The sequence below is a fragment of the Phocoena sinus genome, chromosome 4 (genome assembly GCF_008692025.1).
Source record: "Phocoena sinus isolate mPhoSin1 chromosome 4, mPhoSin1.pri, whole genome shotgun sequence".
In the NCBI taxonomy this organism is placed as follows: Eukaryota; Metazoa; Chordata; class Mammalia; order Artiodactyla; family Phocoenidae; genus Phocoena; species Phocoena sinus.
Genome location: NC_045766.1, coordinates 10,933,518 through 10,952,132, shown reverse-complemented (window position 1 = coordinate 10,952,132; position 18,615 = coordinate 10,933,518). Strand labels below are relative to the sequence as shown.

Sequence of the window (18,615 nt, the reverse complement as noted above, 5' to 3'; positions counted from 1 at the left end):
GGAACTTGGGATTTCTACACTCTTGCACATTGCTGTCAGAGCTTTATTTCTGAAATTTAAATCCTATCTTTTTCCCTGATCAAAAATTCTGTGGTTTTCCATGGACTCTTGGATAAAATCCAAGCTCTTCAGCTTGATGTCTAAGGCTTTTTATATTCCGACTTCACCTCGCTGTCGCCCTTTATCTCATGCCCCAGCATTTCACAGTGGGTCTGGCTTCTCCTGAACACACCATGCCCTTGTTGCCCCTGTTTTCACACAGTTTCTCCTGCCAAGAGTCTCTTCTACCTGCCCTCTGCCCACATATTTCTTTTACGCTATTCTGTGTAATGAATGTGGTTAAGATCCAGTTTATGTTATTTTCTCTGTGATAACCTTCCTACCAGGCAAAGCAAATCTTTCCCTAAGGCATTAACATACTGGGTTGAGACCATTTTGCTTTCACATTAAAAAAATTTTTATCACTTCTTGATAGGAGCTGTTAGTTTATTTTCTAGTTTGGGAGACAAACAATAAGAAAAGAAAAGACCTGATAGTGACACATATTTGTAAAGAAATGCATAGGGTCACATTGGTTACTTTGGTTGGGTGGCCATGGAAAGCCTCTTTAAGAAGGGATAAGAGGAACTCCAAATCACGAACAGGAGTCATGCAAAGGAGTAGAGGAAAAAGCATTAGAAGTAGAGGTAAAAGCATTATAAGCAGAGGGAACAGCAAGTGCAAGGACCCTAAAATGAGGGAAAGATAGGTGTTTTCTGGTAACAGAAGAAAGGCCAGGAGGCCTGGGCAGTGTGGTATCACAGAAATGGTCAGAGGTATGCAGGCTTAGATCACAGGAGGTCTATCAGCCCAGGAAAGGGTTTGGATTTTGCTCTAAGTGCGATGGGAAATCTTTGGAGGGTCTTAATCAGGAAAATGGCATTATCTGATTTTTTTTTAAGAAAATTATTTGTAGCATATATTGGAGGGGACAAAAAATGGAAGCAGAGAACCCAATTAGGTGATTTTATTTATGTGAGAAGTGACAGTGATTTGAACTGAGAGGGCTAAAGTGGAGATGGAGAGTGGACAGATTTGGGCTTGGTTAGGGTTGTCAGGACTTCGGTTAATGTGTGGTCAAAGAGGAGTCAAGGATGATTCCTGTGTTTTGGGCTTGAGCCATAGAAAGGTGTAACATTGACTGAGATGTAAATGTTGGTGGGAGCAGGGGAGGGAGCAGAATTGTTGTGGAGTAAAATCAAAAGTTAATTTTTGGTTTTGTTAAATTTGAGATCCCTGTTAGCTCTCCAAGTGAAGGTGCCAAGTAGGCAGTTGGGGTTTTGAGCAGAATTCTGGCACAAGGGTAGGGCCGCAGGTACAGACGGAGGAGTCGGGATAAGGAAAGCATTTGAAGGTAGGACTGTATATAAATCACCTACGGAGAGAGTTGTAGGTTCAGAGACAAACACCCAGCACCTGGTCCTTGGACTCTGGCATCTTACGGTTGAGCAGAGGGCGAGTTACCACAGAAGAATTTGAACAGAGTGCCTGACGAGACAGAGTAAGGTTTCACATAACCCAAGGGAAGAAAATACTCCATGCAGGAAAGAGTGGACATCTCCACCCATTGCTATTTCTGAGGTCCAGTGAGATTAGGCTAGAGAAGAGACTGTTGGACCTACTGCCCTGGCAGCATCTTTGACCTTGACAAGAACAGAGTTGGCAAGAGGTGGGCTGGAAGCTCAGGTGGAGTGGATTGAGGAGGGCCTGAGGTAAGGAAGCAATCACTGACCGTTCTTTCAAGAAGGCTGTGCAGAGAAATGGGCACTGATGGGAGAGATGGGATCAAAAGTGGTTTTGTCCAGTTTCGTTTTGCTTGATCATAGGAAGACATGGCCTTCTTCCCCATTATGCTGCATTGAGGGTATCCCAAGGTTTTCTGGCATGTGCATGGCACACGGTAGGTCCAATGATAAATGTCAAGTTAAACTAGATAAATTTTCCATTTTTCATGTTGGTCATTATATAACCAAAAAAGCACAAATTTTGTGAGTATATTCCGAGCATTAACATGTTACATGGCTTTTGAATTTCAAACACCTTGTTACTCTTTGTACTTGGATTTTTTAAAAAACAATGCTTCCTCTCTTACACATAGTATGACTTTGCCATTTCAGGATACTTTCTGGTTTCTAGTTTTGTTTTCATCACAATACTCTGAGGCAAATCAGACTGTTCTCCATCTGACAGGAGAGTAAACTGAGACTTAGGTCACACCTTTCAGGACCACAGACGTGCCCATTCTTTTCCCTTTCACACTAGATCGCACCACCTCTAAGCTTGAGAGACTTATTACCTGTTTGAGATACTAAAATTTTTTCTACGAATTACTTTATAAATATTCATTGTGCCTAAATAACCTCAGTGATATAGCATTGATCTTAAATGACTTAATTGACATGCATGAAATGATTTTATTGTATCAGCCTTAATTCATGAGACTGTGAAAGGATATGACAGGCAGCATTGTGTGTGAGAGCAAAATATTGGAAATAATCCAAATCTCCATCCACATTGTCTGAATAACTAGATGGGGGAGTATAGATAAAATATGTCCTATTCATATGATGGCATACAATACTGTACACATTGATTTAAAAGGAATAAACTGTATCTATGTAGATCAACGTGGATCTCAAAAACTTCAGTGAAAAATGAATGATAAGACATATACTGTTTTTTTAGATGTGTGTGTGTGTGTGTGTGTGTGTGTGTGTGTGTGTGTGAGAGAGAGAGAGAGAGAGAGAGAGAGAGAGAGTCTGAAAAGATGCCCATCAAATCCATCAGAGTGGAATGGAATATTAAGGGTGGTGGTTAAAAGGAACTTTGCTAGTATGACAAAAAATATGTTAATTTAATTCTGAGTGGTGGGAAATAGATATATGTTTATATATATATGTTTATATATATAAACATGTTTACTTTTATATATATGTTTATATATATATATATGTTTACTTCTTTGTATCTTTTTTAAAAATTTCCTTAACAGAAAAAAAGTTAATCTTGATTTTAAAATCCTCTACCAGGAGAGAAGAATAAAACATAGGGCAAAAGCAGGGATTGGATGTATTCCAAAAGATCTCTTTTTACTTATTAGAAACTATTTCATTTTAAAGTTTTAAATTGCTTAATTGTAAAGTTTTAAATTGAAATTTAATTCTTTAGTACATTATATTTTAAAGATGAATTAATTAAGGGGATGTCCATCCATTTAATTATTTTTCCTACATCAACCATAAAACTTAAAAACTAAAGTCCTGTCTTCTGTAAACCTACTTGTTTATTTGCAGCTGACCCACCTCCGTACATTGATGGGATTCGAATTAACAGCCCTCATTATTTAACTAAGATAAAGCTAACCACACCTGGGACCCATACCTTTACATTAGTGGTTTCTCAGTATGAAAAACAGAACACAATCCATTACACAGTCCGGGTAAGTAAACCAACATGACAGAACAATAATAGAAAGTACGTAACGTCTCTGCTTTGTAAGTGGGATTATCTACAAAAAAGGTTATTTATAAAGATTAATCTATATATTGTTGAGCGTGTGTTTATCTGTATAACAATTCAGTATTAAATTATGATGATGCTTCATGCAGAAAATAATGTTTTTGAATGGTAACATTTTTATTTTGAATAACATTTTGACTGAACATTTTAGTTTTTAGAGTAGTCGTTTAGTCCTGAGGTAATTTGGTATGTTGGACTAATAAATTCACAGAGCAATAAAAGCTCCTTTAGTCTATATAATACTTTTATTGAATTAAAAAAGAAGACCTTGAACTTAGTGAAAGGAAATCGATTGCCTATAAACATGGCTCTCGGGTAGCTGGGAAGGCCATCGTAATTTTGTTCTGCATAGATTTGTTTGTCGTAGATCAGTCAAGAAGCTCAATTTGAATAGATTTTTAGTGACGAAAGGGACTTAGGGAGCTGCTTTCACCCCTTCATTCTTCACATGTAGAAGCCAAGGCCTGGGGAGATTGTGGTATGTCCTGAGTCATACAGTTAGCAGCGGACAGAGTCTTAGCCGCCCAACCCAGAGTTGTTTATTCCTGCCCTGATGCCAGGCTGCCTACAGAATCAAGACTATTATATATGCCAACTAATTTCTTAGTCTTCCAAAACATTCTTTCATCACGTTAGTGTTTTTATAAGCATAAATTTTATCACTATAATAATTTTTTTTTTTTTTACTCTAGGTATACTCAGCATGCAGCTTTACTTTTTCAAAGATTCCTTCACCATATACCATATCAAAGCAGGTAAGAGAATTTTTTCTCTGGGTCATAATCTCATCGAAATCTTAGAATTCCCCTTCCTTTTTCTCCTTTTCTCATTTTTTTTTTTTCATGTTTAACAATTTCTTACAAAGTAAAAACATTTTGGGACTTGACAGGACTACAAGGGAAATGTAAGTAGTCTCCAGTCTGGGTTGGAATACAAGCTCTTCAGTGAGCACCGTTAAGTGATTCTGTGGGAAAAAAATTAATTCAGAGAAAGAAGACTAATGCAAACCTTGGTCAGTAGGAAAGGCCGTAAGCAGAATTTGAGATTGACTCTGCAGGGCGGGCTGGACGTGTGGAAGAGGATTTTAGGGAGAATTCTTGGCAGGGCAGACTTGAAGGCTGAGAGTTGGAGACAGGGCTGAGAGTAGCAAAGTAGCCGGGCTGACTTGGAGAGGGATGCTGGCTGCTGGTGGCAATAAAGCCTGGAGAGAGAGGATGCAGCCACGGTGGAGAGTTGCTTTTTTTTTTTCTTTTTTCTTTTTTTTTTAAGGCACAAAGGAATTTTGTCTTTAAAATAGAATTATAGAATGTGAAGTTTTGTTAATACAAAAGCTTTGTTTTATTAGATTAATGGAAAGTGGAGTGGTCAGAGTGCCGGAGGATGTGGAAATTTCCAAGAGACTCACAAAAATAACCCCATTTACCAATTCCATATAGAGAAGACTGGGCCACTACTGATCGAGCTAAGAGGACCAAGGTTTGTGATAAATAATTTTCTTAATAATGTTATATTAAAAATGAGTTTAGTGGAACAGAATAGGGTTTTGAAATATATATATGTGTGGACACTTAATTTATGATTGAAGAGGAGTGAGGAAAGGGCGCCATTAAATAATGGTGCTGGAATAATTAATATCCACATACCAAAAAGGTGATTAGACCCCTGTCTCACACCCAATCTAAAAATCAATTCCAGGTGGATTACTAATACAGGAGATGAGAACCTCAGGATAAGGAAAGACTTAAGACACAAAGAACACATAAAAAGATTTGTAAATATCCTACATTAGTAAGAAAAAGTCTGCAGTTTTTTTGTGTGTTTTTTTTTTTGGCTACGTCAGGTCTTAGTTGCGGCACACGGGATCTTCGTTGAGGCATGTGGGATCTTCCGTTGCGGCATGTGGGATCTTTTGTTGCAGCGCATGGGCTTCTCTGTAGTTGCAGCGTGCAGGTTTTATCTTCTCTAGTTGTGGCGTGCAGGCTCCAGGGCTCATGGGCTCTGTGGTTTGCGGCACACAGGCTCTCTAGTTGAGGCACACGTGCTCAGTAGTTGTGGCATGTGGCCTTAGTTGCCCGGCGGCATGTGGGATCTTAGTTCCCTGACCAGGGATCAAACCCGTGTCCCCTGCATTGTTAGGCAGATTCTTTACCATTGGACCACCAGGGAAGTCCCAAGTCTGCAGTTTTTAAAAAATAAAAACAAAAACTTGAATAGGCATGTCATAGGAGAAATAATCCAAATGGCCAATAAATTGTGTAAGAGCCAAAAATTAGAAAAGCCAGTGTTCATCAGTGGCATTTAAGATTATAAAACAGTTATACAGTAATAGAGTCCGCCATAACAATGAAAATAAATTACAGCTCCCCACAGCATGGGTACATCTTGGGAGCAAGGCTGAGCGACAGAAGCCACATAACAGGATATGTGACTGTTTACCTGTTCTTGACTTCCACTTGTATGAAGTCAAGAACAGGTAAAACTAAACTATTGTTGAAGGATGCACACTTAGGTAGTCAAGACTATAGACAAAGCAGGAAAGTGATGACCAGGCAAGTTAGCTCTGGGGGACAGAGGCGGTGATCAAAAGGGAGCACACAGGGACTTCTGCAGTGCTGAGAGGGTTTTGTTGACTGAGGTGGGGGTAACCCAGGTGTTCGTTCACTTTATGAATTATTTGTTAAGCTGTATATTTGTTTTATGTGCACTGTGTTATATTTCACAATTTTAAAAGGTTTAAAAAATACAGAGAATACAAATAAAAATAGTACTAGCTTCTAAATAAAACTAGGCTTAACTTTGCCTTCCTGTAATTATAGACTATTTCAAAAGAAACTTATCCTTTAGATAAGACTAAGCTATTTCTCCACGTCATTTTAAAAGCCTTTACCAGTTTGATAAGTGAAATAAGGTACCTAATTGCCCTTTTGTATTTCATTACCATGTAGCTTGAATATGGAAAAATGTTTATTGACGATGTGTATTTTTTCCTTTATTCATATATTTATTCATGTCTTTTGACCATTTTTCTGTTGGACTTGTCACGTTTTTCTTAATTGTAAGCGTGAATAAGGGTATGTATGTAAAGGTATTAACTCCTTCACATATTTGCAGGTATTTTTCCCAGATTTTTTTTCTCACATAGAAAAAAATGTTTCTTTATAATCAGATCTGTTTCTTTTGGTTTATTTTGCTGTGGGCAGGAACTCTCACCCTAATATCAAATAAATTTTTACCGTATTTTCTTCTAGTTCTTTTATGGTTTTATTTTTTACATTATTTGTTTCAAGTCCATGTGGAGTGTATTTTGTATTTGGTGTGAAATACAGTTTAACACTTTTTTTTCTAAGCTTTTGTCACCTTATCACCACCTACATAAGTAATCCTTTCCCTACTGATTTGGAATGCCATGTGTACCATACGCTAATTATTTCTGTAAATTTAGATCTTATTTCAGGATCCTCTCCTGTTCTTTTTCTGCCTGATACACTATTTTATCATTTAAATTTAACATTATTCTCTGAGAGCCTGTGGTAAAAATAGTCTCTTCTAAAGTAAGTTTAATAAAATGCTAATCTTTATGGCATCAATTTCAAAACATAAATGGTGTTTTCTGTAATTAAGAGTAAAAATAGTATGCATGTGTCTCAGAGTGCTGTTTCCTCCTACTGAAGCTTTAGAAGCATGTACTTGATTTAATAGTCCATCTGCACTTTAGGTATAGTTATTTGGGGTATGTGTTTGAGACGACTTAATAACAGCAATAATTTGTTCTTTTTTACTGCTAGGCAATATAGTGTTGGATTTGAAGTTGTAACAGTTTCTGTGGTGGGAGACCCTGGTCCCCATGGCTTTCAGAGGAAATCTAGTGGTGACTACAGGTAATGTTGGCATTTTGATTGCTATCTAATTTACACTTTACTTTCTGTGGCATCATCACCTGAAAACCTTGTTCTCATTTTCCCTGAATATAGGTGTGGGTTTTGCTACCTGGAACTAGAAAATATACCTGCTGGGGTCTACAATATCATTCCCAGTACTTTTTTGCCTAAACAAGAAGGACCGTTTTTCTTGGACTTTAATAGTATTATCCCCATCAAGACAACACAACTGCAGTGACAGAGAAACCTCAGCAATAGCTGGATCTTATACTCAGCAAACATCATCTCTTCAAGTGAGGACACAGATCTCCAGGACACTGAACACAGTCATCAGAACAGAATTAAATCTCTAAAAGCGTTCCTGTGGAATTTGGTGCTGAAGTCAGGGTGTGTGGTGAGAATTGTATGTAGTCAGAATTACCCTGTGTTACTTAGAAGTACCATTTACATGGTTTTGTGTATATATGGAGTGGGCTTGCATTTAGGGGCCACATTGTACAAAAAAGTGTAGATGCTTAAAGATTAGGCTCAGTCGAGCACTGAGATAGATGCCCTTGCTAAGAGGGAACCGAGACCAGACGAGGAAAGTGAGGGGTGTAGACTCACTCACTGAGTGGAACAGTAGGCTGGGATAATATTCTGAAGTATTTATGTCATGTTGTCTTCTTGGCAGAGCATGTTGTTAAGGTAGACCTGCTTGTGTCGTGAGTCTGCTGTACATCCTGGGCACCTAATTATCAAATGAATCATGTTACCGTGAGATTTTAATTCTGCATTACTTATGGCTTTAAATGCTTACTGTTGCCCATAGGTTATGAAAGGATAAAGTTTTAATACTAATTAACTTAGCATGAAGATGCTCATGCTTCAGAATGAAGGTTGTTGACGTTAGATACCTGTCTCCCGTTGACTCATGTAAAGAGAACTGAGGTATGTTCATCAGTGTAGTTTTTATCAGGTTGATGAAAGTAGTCGTCTGAGACATTGAAGACATTACAATTTAGTTTGTATAGTCTTTTTTAAATTGCTCTGTAGTTCAGTGTTCTTATGGCAACATCACTCTAAAGAAAATACAGTTGAGGATTTAATATATGGTAATTGGGTTGTGTTTGAAAAAATTGCCAGGATACTGTTATGTATAAATTCCCAGTTGTTTACATAAAAATTCATCAGAGTAGAATGATGCTCAAGACTTTAAAGATCTAAAAATTAACACAGTGGGATTTTTCATCATCTCTAATTATTAAAACTTCTTTTGTATTTCTATTATCTTTAATTGAAATAAAATGTTTGTTTATACTTATGGAAACTGCATAGTTTAACCTAGAGAAATTATTAGAGGACTTCATGTGGTATGTTCCATCTAAAACAGAACTCATTACTTGCATGAAAATTGACACTTTTACAAAAAAAAAAGTCTGTTCTTTTACATTCAGGATAGTGGTAGATTGTACTAGTGATTAATAGTGAGATTTCACTTTGATAAATAGTGCTTTCACTTTTAGCATATTTTAGGTGGATTACTTTTCTATTACTTTTTAAAGAAAAATCTAAAGCATAAGAGGTATATTTATTATAAACATGATTTGAACCTTTTGTGTTAAAGAAAGATCTTATACGGGATGCAAACTAAGACCTAATCCCTGCCCTCAAAATCCAATGGAGGAGACCTATATAAACAATTTACTATATTGTAATGTTGAATTCTGTAACAGAGCTCTAAACAGAACTCACGATGTACAAGTAAAGATTAATTTTGGTTGGACCAATATAGAAAGAGAATAGAAACAACTGGGGAGCTTTTCGAAGTCCAGTGCCCAAGTATACCTGAATCACTAATCAACCTCTGGGGCTGAGACCTAGGAGATGCCCAGGTGCCACAGACAGGAGAACCAGGCCTCCAGCATAAGCACCTCATCTTTATTTATTTTCCTGCCACTGCGTCTCCGTACTGCTCGGCTTTAGTAGCAGCAGAAGTGGAATTCTGATTCAAACCTGGTAATCAGGGCTTAAATTGTTAGGATCCAGGACCTTAACTGAAAATAAGAACAGATGACCACTGCATTCCATGCTCTTCCTTATGGCAAGAGGATTGTCTGGAAGATTTAGGCAACATCAGGATTTCTTATTTATTTGAAGTCACAGAAAGACATTTTCTTAAGCCATTTTTATTACACTCAAGGTATTAAGACAAGTACAAAATAACCTTGTAATTAGGATACTGTATCAGTCATTAAAAAAGGAGAAAACAGGACAGTATGAAGGGATTTACACAAATGACAAATATATAAGCTTGACAGACTTAATGGGCAACTTGAATGGGGTTGCTTTTCTTTCTTTTAGAAACGCTAAGTTTTCTTAACAAAAAGGGATGAATAAAATACAATGCTCTAAATATGTGTAACCATGAAAACAAGAAAAGCAGTAATAGAACACTTACACTTAGCATAACAGACACCATTGCTTCTGTTTAACAGCCTTTGCCAACATGTGCCTCCTCCCTTTCCTAGCTGTAAGGAACAATTTCCTCTAAGAAATACTAGTGCAGCATAACCCTTAAATATTTTTTTATTTTTAAAGTTACAGCCTACAGAGAAAGAAACACCTTGTCAATCTAGAACAACACTGGCAACCATTCCCCATGCACTTCTTTTAGAATAAGTCCCCTGGGCCGGTAGGATGAGGTTTACGCTATAGAACCTTTTCTTCCACAGCCATGAACCCCCTTCTGTGACAGGCCCCTGCTGCCCTCGTCCCACCCCCCCCCATCCCCACACCAGCATTCACCTTTCCCGCCCCCAAAAGTGCAGCTCTTGGTGACCTTTTACAGAAGATGATTTTAATGGGTGTCCCAGCAAATTCACTTTTTTAAAAGCCCCCTCTGAAAACCAGAGATGATGAAAATGAATTGTGTCCTTGGATTTTTTTTTTTTTTTTTAAGCCTTCATTGGGTCAAAAAGGTGTCGTTCTGAATATTTGAGTTTTGTCTTGTGTACCTGTTTTCCTTTAGATCCCCTGGGATATAAAGGAGAGAACAAGGCCATTTCCCCAATCGAGCCAGCCATCGAGCCCGCTGGGGGCTCAGCTCCCCGGCCCCTTTACCGGCTCGGGGATTTTTCCCAGGAACTGGTTACTGCTTCCACAGCACTGACAGGGGACATTCCACAAAGGCCGTGGGCCTGGTCACAGCCCACCTGCAACGACTCTGTGCTGAAAAACACCAGCCTGAGAGCTCTTACCCAGAAGAAACATCTTCAGCTCTCAAGTTCACTGAAACGTCATTAGTGCAGTTTAGAGGCAATGCTTGGGATTTGGCATATATTAAATGATTATTGGCACAATTGTTCTCCATACAGTTTCATGTCTAAATATTGATATGCGCTTGGGCCAGAGCCGCGGCTCGATCAGCCGATCTGCACCACGTTTATGTCCTCGATGACCCTGTCCCTGCCCTTCGAGCCCTGCAGGGACAGCTGCCGCATCCTGTCCTCCAAGGCCTGGCCCTCGGGGGACGTGCTGCTCGGGCTCTTGCCACTGTCACCGCTGCTGCCGAGACCCCGATGGTTGCTGGCTCTGTCACTTGCTTTATTCTCTGCCCCTTCCGCCCTGTCTCCTGTAGAAACGTAAAGATCACGGGGTGAGTACCGACAATTCCAAGGGTCCCCTGGGCCCCAGCCCGTCAGCCGGCTCAACCTCCAGACTCCCAGTGTGGCCCCACTGTGCGCATCACACAAGCGCTTCCATCACAGGACTGCCTACTGCTTTCGTTGTGCGGGAAACCGTATATGTCCCTCATCTTTGCAGATGAAATCTGTCACACGCATGTAACAGCTGGGAAACAGAAACCTCTCTAGCGGGTGCTTGTCAAGAGGACTGTTGTGATGGCAGATACAGAAGGAAGCAGGTTGGGAGTGGAGCTGGGCGCCATCTCAGGCTGCCACACCACAGCATGTGCACCGAGGCCCTGAGCGTGGCCTCCGGGGCAGGCTCCCCCGAGCAGGGGGCTCAACTCACCTCGCTCCACCTCGCACTCAGGGGAGGAGGCCCCGCTGCACTCACTGCGGGGGCCCAGCACCGGGAACATCATCCCGAATTCCGACAGGGACATGGGGCTGGGCAGGTCCAGGCTGCCGGGCCTCACGGCTGCGGGGAACTGCTCAGGCATCTCCGACGGGCTCGTGGGACCCGAGCTGAAGCTGGACACGGACTGGGTCTCCGAATCATCTTCAGACACAAAGGTGCTGCAGTTGTCATCTTCGAAGGCCTCGGAGGCCACTAGGAGGAGAGAGAACAGCCATCACCCAGGCCTGACAGCCAGCCACCCAGTTCCTTACACGTCTCCAGACGCATCCACTGCAGGCAGGAGCTAGACAGGGCTTGGCAGCTGCAGGGTCCAACCACCTGATCCCAGGATCCCTTCACCTTGCAGGGAAGCCACAGGACCCCATGGATACTCAGTGTCCTTACCATCACTTTCCAGCCCTGCCCTAGAAGTCAGCGTCACCAGACACTGCCTGAAGGTGGAAGGTGAATTCAGCCACAGATCGGGGGTTTTATCCACCCCAGTCCCCCAAACAGATCCCCCCGTGCACAGGAAGAGGGCTGGCCTGTGTAACGCACCCTGAACCAAGCCAGCCAGGCTTCAGGGCTGCCTCCTTCCACGGGATGGGCAGCAGAAGCGGCTGGACGAGACGGCCCTGCGTGGAGTGTCTGCTGGGACCATCTTCTGAGTAACCTGTGATCTCATAAAAGACGTGCTCGGAGCCCAGCTAGATCACTACTGGCCACAGGAGAGCACAGTTCCCTTACAGTGCTCTGTAGCTTGCGCCTCCTTTGTTTTGTGGACCGTTATGACCAAGGCCCAGAGACACGTCATTCTCACGGTTTGAAAGCCGCCTCAGCTTTGAACTATTTCCCCCTCAGCCCACACATGATCCCACTCCCCTTTCCTCCTCCCTCTGCTTTAGAAACAGCCTGTAGCATCCCACAGATGATCATCCACGAGAAGTACTGTAATGCTGAGCACAGAAAACGGGCTCAGCTCTGAGTTCAAATCCCATCTCCACGACCTGCTGTGTAGCCTTGGTCAAGGTACTTAACCTCTCTGAGCTTCATGTTCCTCTCCACACAGGGCTTATGAGATGATGTATACTAAAGTACTCACATCATGGTTGCTCAAATTAGTTTTCCTTTTCTTTTACCTGGGGCCTGGCACTTGAATGTTTATTGGCTGAATTAAGGAACACCCAAGGGCAGAGTGTGGGGAAGGGCCAACGGCCATGATTCACAGAAAAGGCAGAGAAGGATGTGTGCAGAGACAGTGCTGGGGGCGTTTTCTGGACTGACATAGAGGGAGCCACCACAACCCTCTGTATCCATTTCCCAGGGGTGGTCCTTGGAAAAGAGGTCCCCAAGGACAGACACATGTGCAGTGACCACTGGAGGCCAGTGCTCCTTCATTTAATCCTGATGACCGCTCTCTGTAGTGGACGACAGGGACCTTCATGTGCCCCCCGCTTTACAGGGGAAGAAACAGACAGGAGTTACACCCTAGCCCATGTCATGTACTAGTCATAGTGGGAAGGTCAGGACTTGAATCAAATCTGATTCCCAAGTCCCTATTCCAGATGACTCTTCTTCCCTGCGGGACTTCTCAGAGCCTTCAGTGCCCTAACATGTACTTGGAATGTCAGGAGTGAAAGTGTAACATTTCCCAAACATATCTAACCACAGAAGCCTGACTCAGGATGCTCAGTAGCATCTTGGTGAACACAGTGTCCCACCAATGGGGGAGGCCCCAGGAAGCAGGTCGCACTAGCTGCACATGTGCCCCTGACTCACCAGAAACAGCGTCAGGCTCGGGCTTGCGCCCCGACAGGTCCTCGGCAGCCGGGCTGCCCCCCTCGGCCCCGACACCGCACCCACGGGGCCCCATGGCGCTGGAGCGCCGCCGCTCGTGGATCTCGTCGGAAATCGTCTCCAGGTTCCTCAGGGCCGTCTTGTACTCGCCCTTCGCCAGGGCCAGCTTGGCCTGCAGTTCGTCCACCGTCTTCTTCAGCTGCTGCTCGGGAGAACGGGAGGCTCTGTGAGTGAGGCCACCCCCGCCGGCCTGGCGATGCTCTTGAGTGACAGGTTCAAACATTTGCGCCCATCACTCTACCCTCAAGACACGACTGGGGCCCTGATCCCCTTCCACAGCTCTCCACGCAGCAGATATGAGAGCAGCCACCACTCCGCAACTCCCAGCCAGGTGACAACTTGAGCTCTATACCCAGGAGCAACCACTGGGAATAAGCCCATCAGGGAAGCAGCAGTGGGAGTCAAGTTCCCACAGAAGTCCCACACTCCAGCCATCTGATTCGGGAGCTGTGGTCCTCACACATGAGGTGCATCAGGACCCCCTGGAGGGTGTGTTAAAACCCAGATGGCTGGGCCCCGCCTGCAGAGCCTCTGTTCAGTCGGTCTGGGACGGGACTGGCAATCTGCACTGCCAGCAAGCTCCCGGGCCCTGCTGAGAACCACTAACCGAGTACAATATGGAAAGCGACCGAAGCAGATTCAGAGGGCGGCAGAGAGCACTAAGGACGCGGCAAGACCACTCTGAAGGCTGAAGACTTGGTCAAGAATGTGTCCCCCTCACTGGCAGCCATGGGGCCATTTGAAAGCCCACTACAGAAAGGGGGCTTTGAGGGCAGAAAACTCCGATCTGCTTCAAAGCCAAAGGCCACACGTACCTCAAGCTGCATGTAGTACTTCGCCTTGAGTTCAAAGTAAGGCCTGTAGAAGACAGGAAGGAAACCTATAAGAGCACAATAGCAGTGCCCCCAAACACTCCACGGGGTGTCCAGGGGGCAGTGGCTGCAGCTGGCCAGGCCATCCTCCAGCATTTACTCAGCTCTGAGGAGCCATGAGATAAGGGGGTGCTCCCAGCTCCTGGGCCTGACGGATACAGACACTCCCCCAGGGCCAAGCTGCCAGAAGGCCTATCTCAAGACACGGGAAACCCACACATAGGCACACGTATCCCAGGGGCCCAAACCCTGGCTCACTGTCCTCTCTGGGGGGGCTGTTCAAGGCCACATAGGGCGTGCCCAGCAGCTAAGGTGGCCCAACCTCCTCTCCTAGGGATGCCTAGCGGATGAGGCTGAGAAGAAGCTGCCTCAACACACACCGGCTCTGCCGAGCTCATCCAGGGAAGGGAGAGGCACCACAGGGACAGGGGCTCAGGTCGGCCTCTTGGATTCTGTGCTGGACTAGGGGGACCGGACAGCGTGCTGACCCAGCCAGGTCACGGGCAAGAGAGAGGACAAGAAAGGCCAACATTCTACGGGTTGTGGGTTCTGGGTCAGCGGGAAGACGCTGGCTCCTTCAGGAACTCGGGTGTCTGAGCATGAGGAGTTGACAATACTTTATTCTTGAGCCCTTCACCCTCCATGAGCTCGGGGTCTGTCTCTGGCTGTGGGGTCTAGGCCATTCCAGGTCCTATGTCTTTGCTTGGAGGCCCAGCAACTGTGAGTGAAGCTGGGGTTAGTCCCCAAGATCACTGTCATATGACAACATATAGGAGTGGTAGTGAGAAAAGCGGAAGAAAACCTCCATTGAAACCAGTCTTCCCAACACTGTAAATCAACTATACTTGAATAAAAAACATATACATTAAAAAAAAAAATTCCTTTGGGCCCATCTGTGTGTGTCAGTAATAAGATGAACTGTGCTTTCAGTGCTGTTTTATGGCCTACCTTTATTACATATAAATATTATGAACATATTTATATACTAATGAAGACAGAATCTATGTCATTATTTTAACTGCTCTAAACTATTCCAGTGTTTGGAAGTGTCAAGAGTTATTTAACCAAAGACTATACTGTTGGACAAATTAACTGTTCCTAGTGTTTGGTATTATTATAACAGGGAAGACTCCATGTTGGATCTGTTTCTTTGACTTTAACCTTTGCTTTTCATTGCTTTTGTTATTATAATCACACATAATGGCCTGCCTCAGGGAACCCTGCCCCTCTGCCTGAATGTTAAACTAATGGGCCTTTGTTCAGCTCACAGGGAGACAATCTGACCCTGCCCACCTGAGAATGGCGGCAGAAAAGAAGAAATTAACACAACCCCTCCCTGATGCTGGCCAAGCCAGGCACAACTAATGGCCTTTTTACTTTACTTCCTCACTTCCTCCCCCTCTCTGTTCTATAAAAGAAACTGGCATCCAGACCCCGAAAAGATGGTTTTGGGGGACACCAGTCCTCCATCTTCTCAGTCTGCCGGCTTTCCGAATAAAGTCATATTCCTTGCCTCAACACCTCATCTGATTTATTGGCCTGTCGTGTGTTAAGCAGAGTGAGCTTGGACTTGGTAACATTATAAGAAACTTTTGAAATAAATATCCTGAGAGAGAGAGAGAGAGAGAGAGAGAGAGAGAGAGAGAGAGAGAGAGAGGGAGGGAGGGGGGAGAGAGAGAGAGAGAGAGAGAGAGAGAGAGAGGGAGGGAGGGAGGGAGGGAAAGAAAGAAAGAAAAAGAAGAAAGAAGAAGGAAAGAAGAAAGGGAAGGAAGGGAGGGAGGGAGGAAGGAAGGAAAGGAGGGAGGGAGGAAGGAAAGGAGGAAGGAAGAAAAGGAGGAAGGAAGGGAGGAAGGAAGAAAGAAAAGAAACCAGTCTTGCTCCACTTCATCAGCTCTTGGTCTACAGGGATGTGTATTATGTACCTAGTTCACCCCATTGTGCTGACAAGGTCATGAGGGACAGGGCCTCATCCACACCATCAGCCACAGAGCCAAGCGCACACCCTGAGTTTCCCAAAGCCCAGCCCCAGCCCACGGGCCAGCTAATGGTTTACTCTTGAAATTCCTCTTCCTGTGCTCCCAGGTCGGAGCAGCCCCACCCCTGGGGGGTTACAGGTAGCCTGGGCAGGGGGCTCTGGTGGGGCAGGCCACAGAAAAGGTTGAGAAGATGAGGAAGAGGAAACGAGCAGCAGTCCAGGGACCCACTCGCCCAGGCTCACTTGGACTTGTTGATAGCTCGCTTGAGTTTCTTCTCCAGCTGCCGCATGCGGCCCATGGCCGCATTGTACCTGGCTGCCGTCTCCTTGTGCACCAGCTCGCTCCTCGTCTTGGTCTGCTCCGCCTCCATGACCTTCAAATGACAGCAGAGGTCAGCCCAGCCAAACCCAGAATGGTCCCTTGTTGGGGTATTACTTATGTAATTAAAAAAAACTAGGAATTTGGGATTCCCATATACACACTACTATATATAATGTAGATAAACAAAGACCTACTGTAGAGCACAGGGAACTAAACTCAGTATCTTGTAATAACCTATAAGGGAAAAGAATATGAAAAGAATATATATGTATATATATAAAACTGAATCACTGTGCTGTACACCTGAAACTATCACAACATTGTAAATCAACTATACTTCAATAAAATGTTTTTAAAATAAATGAAAAAAAATTATTTGAGGAAATTAGTGGGCAGACTAAGATTAAATGAACTTCCAAAGAGAACAGGATTATTTTTCCCTTTTCATCTATTCTGGAAAAATCACATCAGATCAGATGAAATAGATCGGCTGAGGCAATGAGCAGGAAAGAAGAGAAGGAAAAACAAAAAATCAGAGGGAAAAAAAAACATTCTCTGATTTAGTTGACGTCCACTTCCTCTGAGTAGCCACTGTGGGTACCTCCTGTTCTCACCTAGGGTCAGGGACTGAGGGGCAGGCAGGCGGTACCAGTGGGAACTCAGACGTCAGGGACCTGGGAGCCCTACAAAGCCAGGTATGTGCGTGTCAGGACGGCAAGGCAATGGTGACCTCAGCTGTTTGGCCCCTTCCCAAATATCCTGAGTTAGCTGGTGGACAAGAATCCAGGATCCAGAGGGTCAAACTGAACAGATTTTGGGGTTTACAAAAATTTGTGACCAGGTGACCAGTCAGTGTTCTGGTGGGAGATTCTGGTTTTAAAAATGAGTTCAAGGGGGCTTCCCTGGTGGCACAGTGGTTGACAGTCCGCCTGCCGATGCAGGGGACGTGGGTTTGTGCCCCGGTCCGGGAGGATCCCACATGCCACAGAGCAGCTGGGCCCGTGAGCCATGGCCGCTGAGCCTGCGCGTCCGGAGCCTGTGCTCCGCAACGGGAGAGGCCCACGTACCGCAAAAAAAAAAAAAAATGAGTTCAAAACCTAACAATCAAGGGCCCTCCATGGCAGCTCAAAGGCACATTCCTAGAAACAGGGACAGTGTTGGTTCTCTCCCCCATCACCTAAAAAGCATCAGAACAAGGCCAGCTGGGAGGAGAGATGATGCAGGAGATAAACAGCAGTTTAGGCCACATCAGCGGCTCACAACTTCCTTCTCATCTTTTACTTACAACTCACCCAAGTGTTATGGGATGAACTGGAAAAGCAGCAGTGAGGTGGGGCGAGAGGGCTGTGCTTTATTTTACCCAAAGAGCAGCAGGGAGGAGACCCAGCAGGACAGTTGCAGGAGGACACCACCCAGGAGGAAGCCAGCGGTCCATCACCCCCTCCAGGCAACAGCCACAGTCAGCCCGGGGAAGTTTACTTATGCACTTATATTAAGGGGTTTTTTTAAGTGTCAGGAAAAATTCTGAAAGACTTCGATATGAGCATAAAACGACTGGGTGCCCTGTCCTGTCTGGGTGTCCTGCCCCCTTCCAGGTTATCTCTGCCTTTCGTTGTTTTGGAGCTATTTTATGACCCTGTAAGTTGAGGAAAACTGATAGTAATATAAATGATTCTTACCCCTAGAAATGAAGATTGTGTCCAGTAGAGATGCATTTGATTACTGATTGCCCTGTAAATATTGACCAATTCTGTATCTTGTAAATTCATTTCAGCATTCCTAAACCTCTGTATGAGTGTGTTTTTTGAATTCTCCTTTGAAAGAGCTGTAACATCTTAGTAGTTCCATCCTTAATGAGTTAAATAAAATCTTTGACAGGAGAACACTTTATACTTATCAGAGTTCACCCTTTACCTTCTTTAAAATGTATATCTTTTAACAATGTTTTTTTTGTTGTTTTCAACAATGGTTTTAATGCTTGAGATACTTTTAAAAACAGAATTAAAACAAAGAGAATGGAAATAGGGAAGTGAGACAAGCTGGCATGTGGTGACAGGTTTGCTAAAATGACCTCTCAATCAAGACCAAGGG

The 18,615-nt window shown here is 43.8% G+C and overlaps 2 protein-coding genes across 7 annotated transcripts in view; one reads left to right on the top strand and one right to left on the bottom strand.

Annotated features, from left to right (window-relative positions):
- The window catches only part of CAPN7 (calpain 7), a 37,833-nt gene extending 29,088 nt beyond the window's left edge, over window positions 1-8,745 (top strand). The window contains exons 17-21 of one of the 3 annotated variants that reach the window (XM_032631502.1): window positions 3,333-3,478; window positions 4,251-4,313; window positions 4,904-5,034; window positions 7,344-7,436; window positions 7,530-8,745. In XM_032631502.1, coding sequence (XP_032487393.1) covers window positions 3,333-3,478; window positions 4,251-4,313; window positions 4,904-5,034; window positions 7,344-7,436; window positions 7,530-7,674 — 578 coding nt within the window. In that variant the 3' untranslated portion in view covers window positions 7,675-8,745. Of the gene's footprint in view, window positions 1-1,865; window positions 2,045-3,332; window positions 3,479-4,250; window positions 4,314-4,903; window positions 5,035-7,343; window positions 7,437-7,529 lie in introns of those variants that run through there. The other 2 variants (XM_032631504.1, XM_032631503.1) reach the window with 2 other exon arrangements.
- Window positions 8,746-9,584: 839 nt separating this feature from the next.
- Window positions 9,585-18,615, bottom strand: part of SH3BP5 (SH3 domain binding protein 5) — an 88,859-nt gene continuing 79,828 nt past the window's right edge. For all 4 annotated transcript variants that reach the window (XM_032631505.1, XM_032631507.1, XM_032631506.1 and 1 more), the window contains 5 exons: window positions 16,446-16,576; window positions 14,171-14,213; window positions 13,278-13,497; window positions 11,451-11,711; window positions 9,585-11,049 (listed from right to left, as the gene is read on the bottom strand). In XM_032631505.1, the coding sequence (XP_032487396.1) occupies window positions 10,841-11,049; window positions 11,451-11,711; window positions 13,278-13,497; window positions 14,171-14,213; window positions 16,446-16,576 (864 nt within the window). In that variant the 3' untranslated portion in view covers window positions 9,585-10,840. The remainder of the gene's footprint in view (window positions 11,050-11,450; window positions 11,712-13,277; window positions 13,498-14,170; window positions 14,214-16,445; window positions 16,577-18,615) is intronic.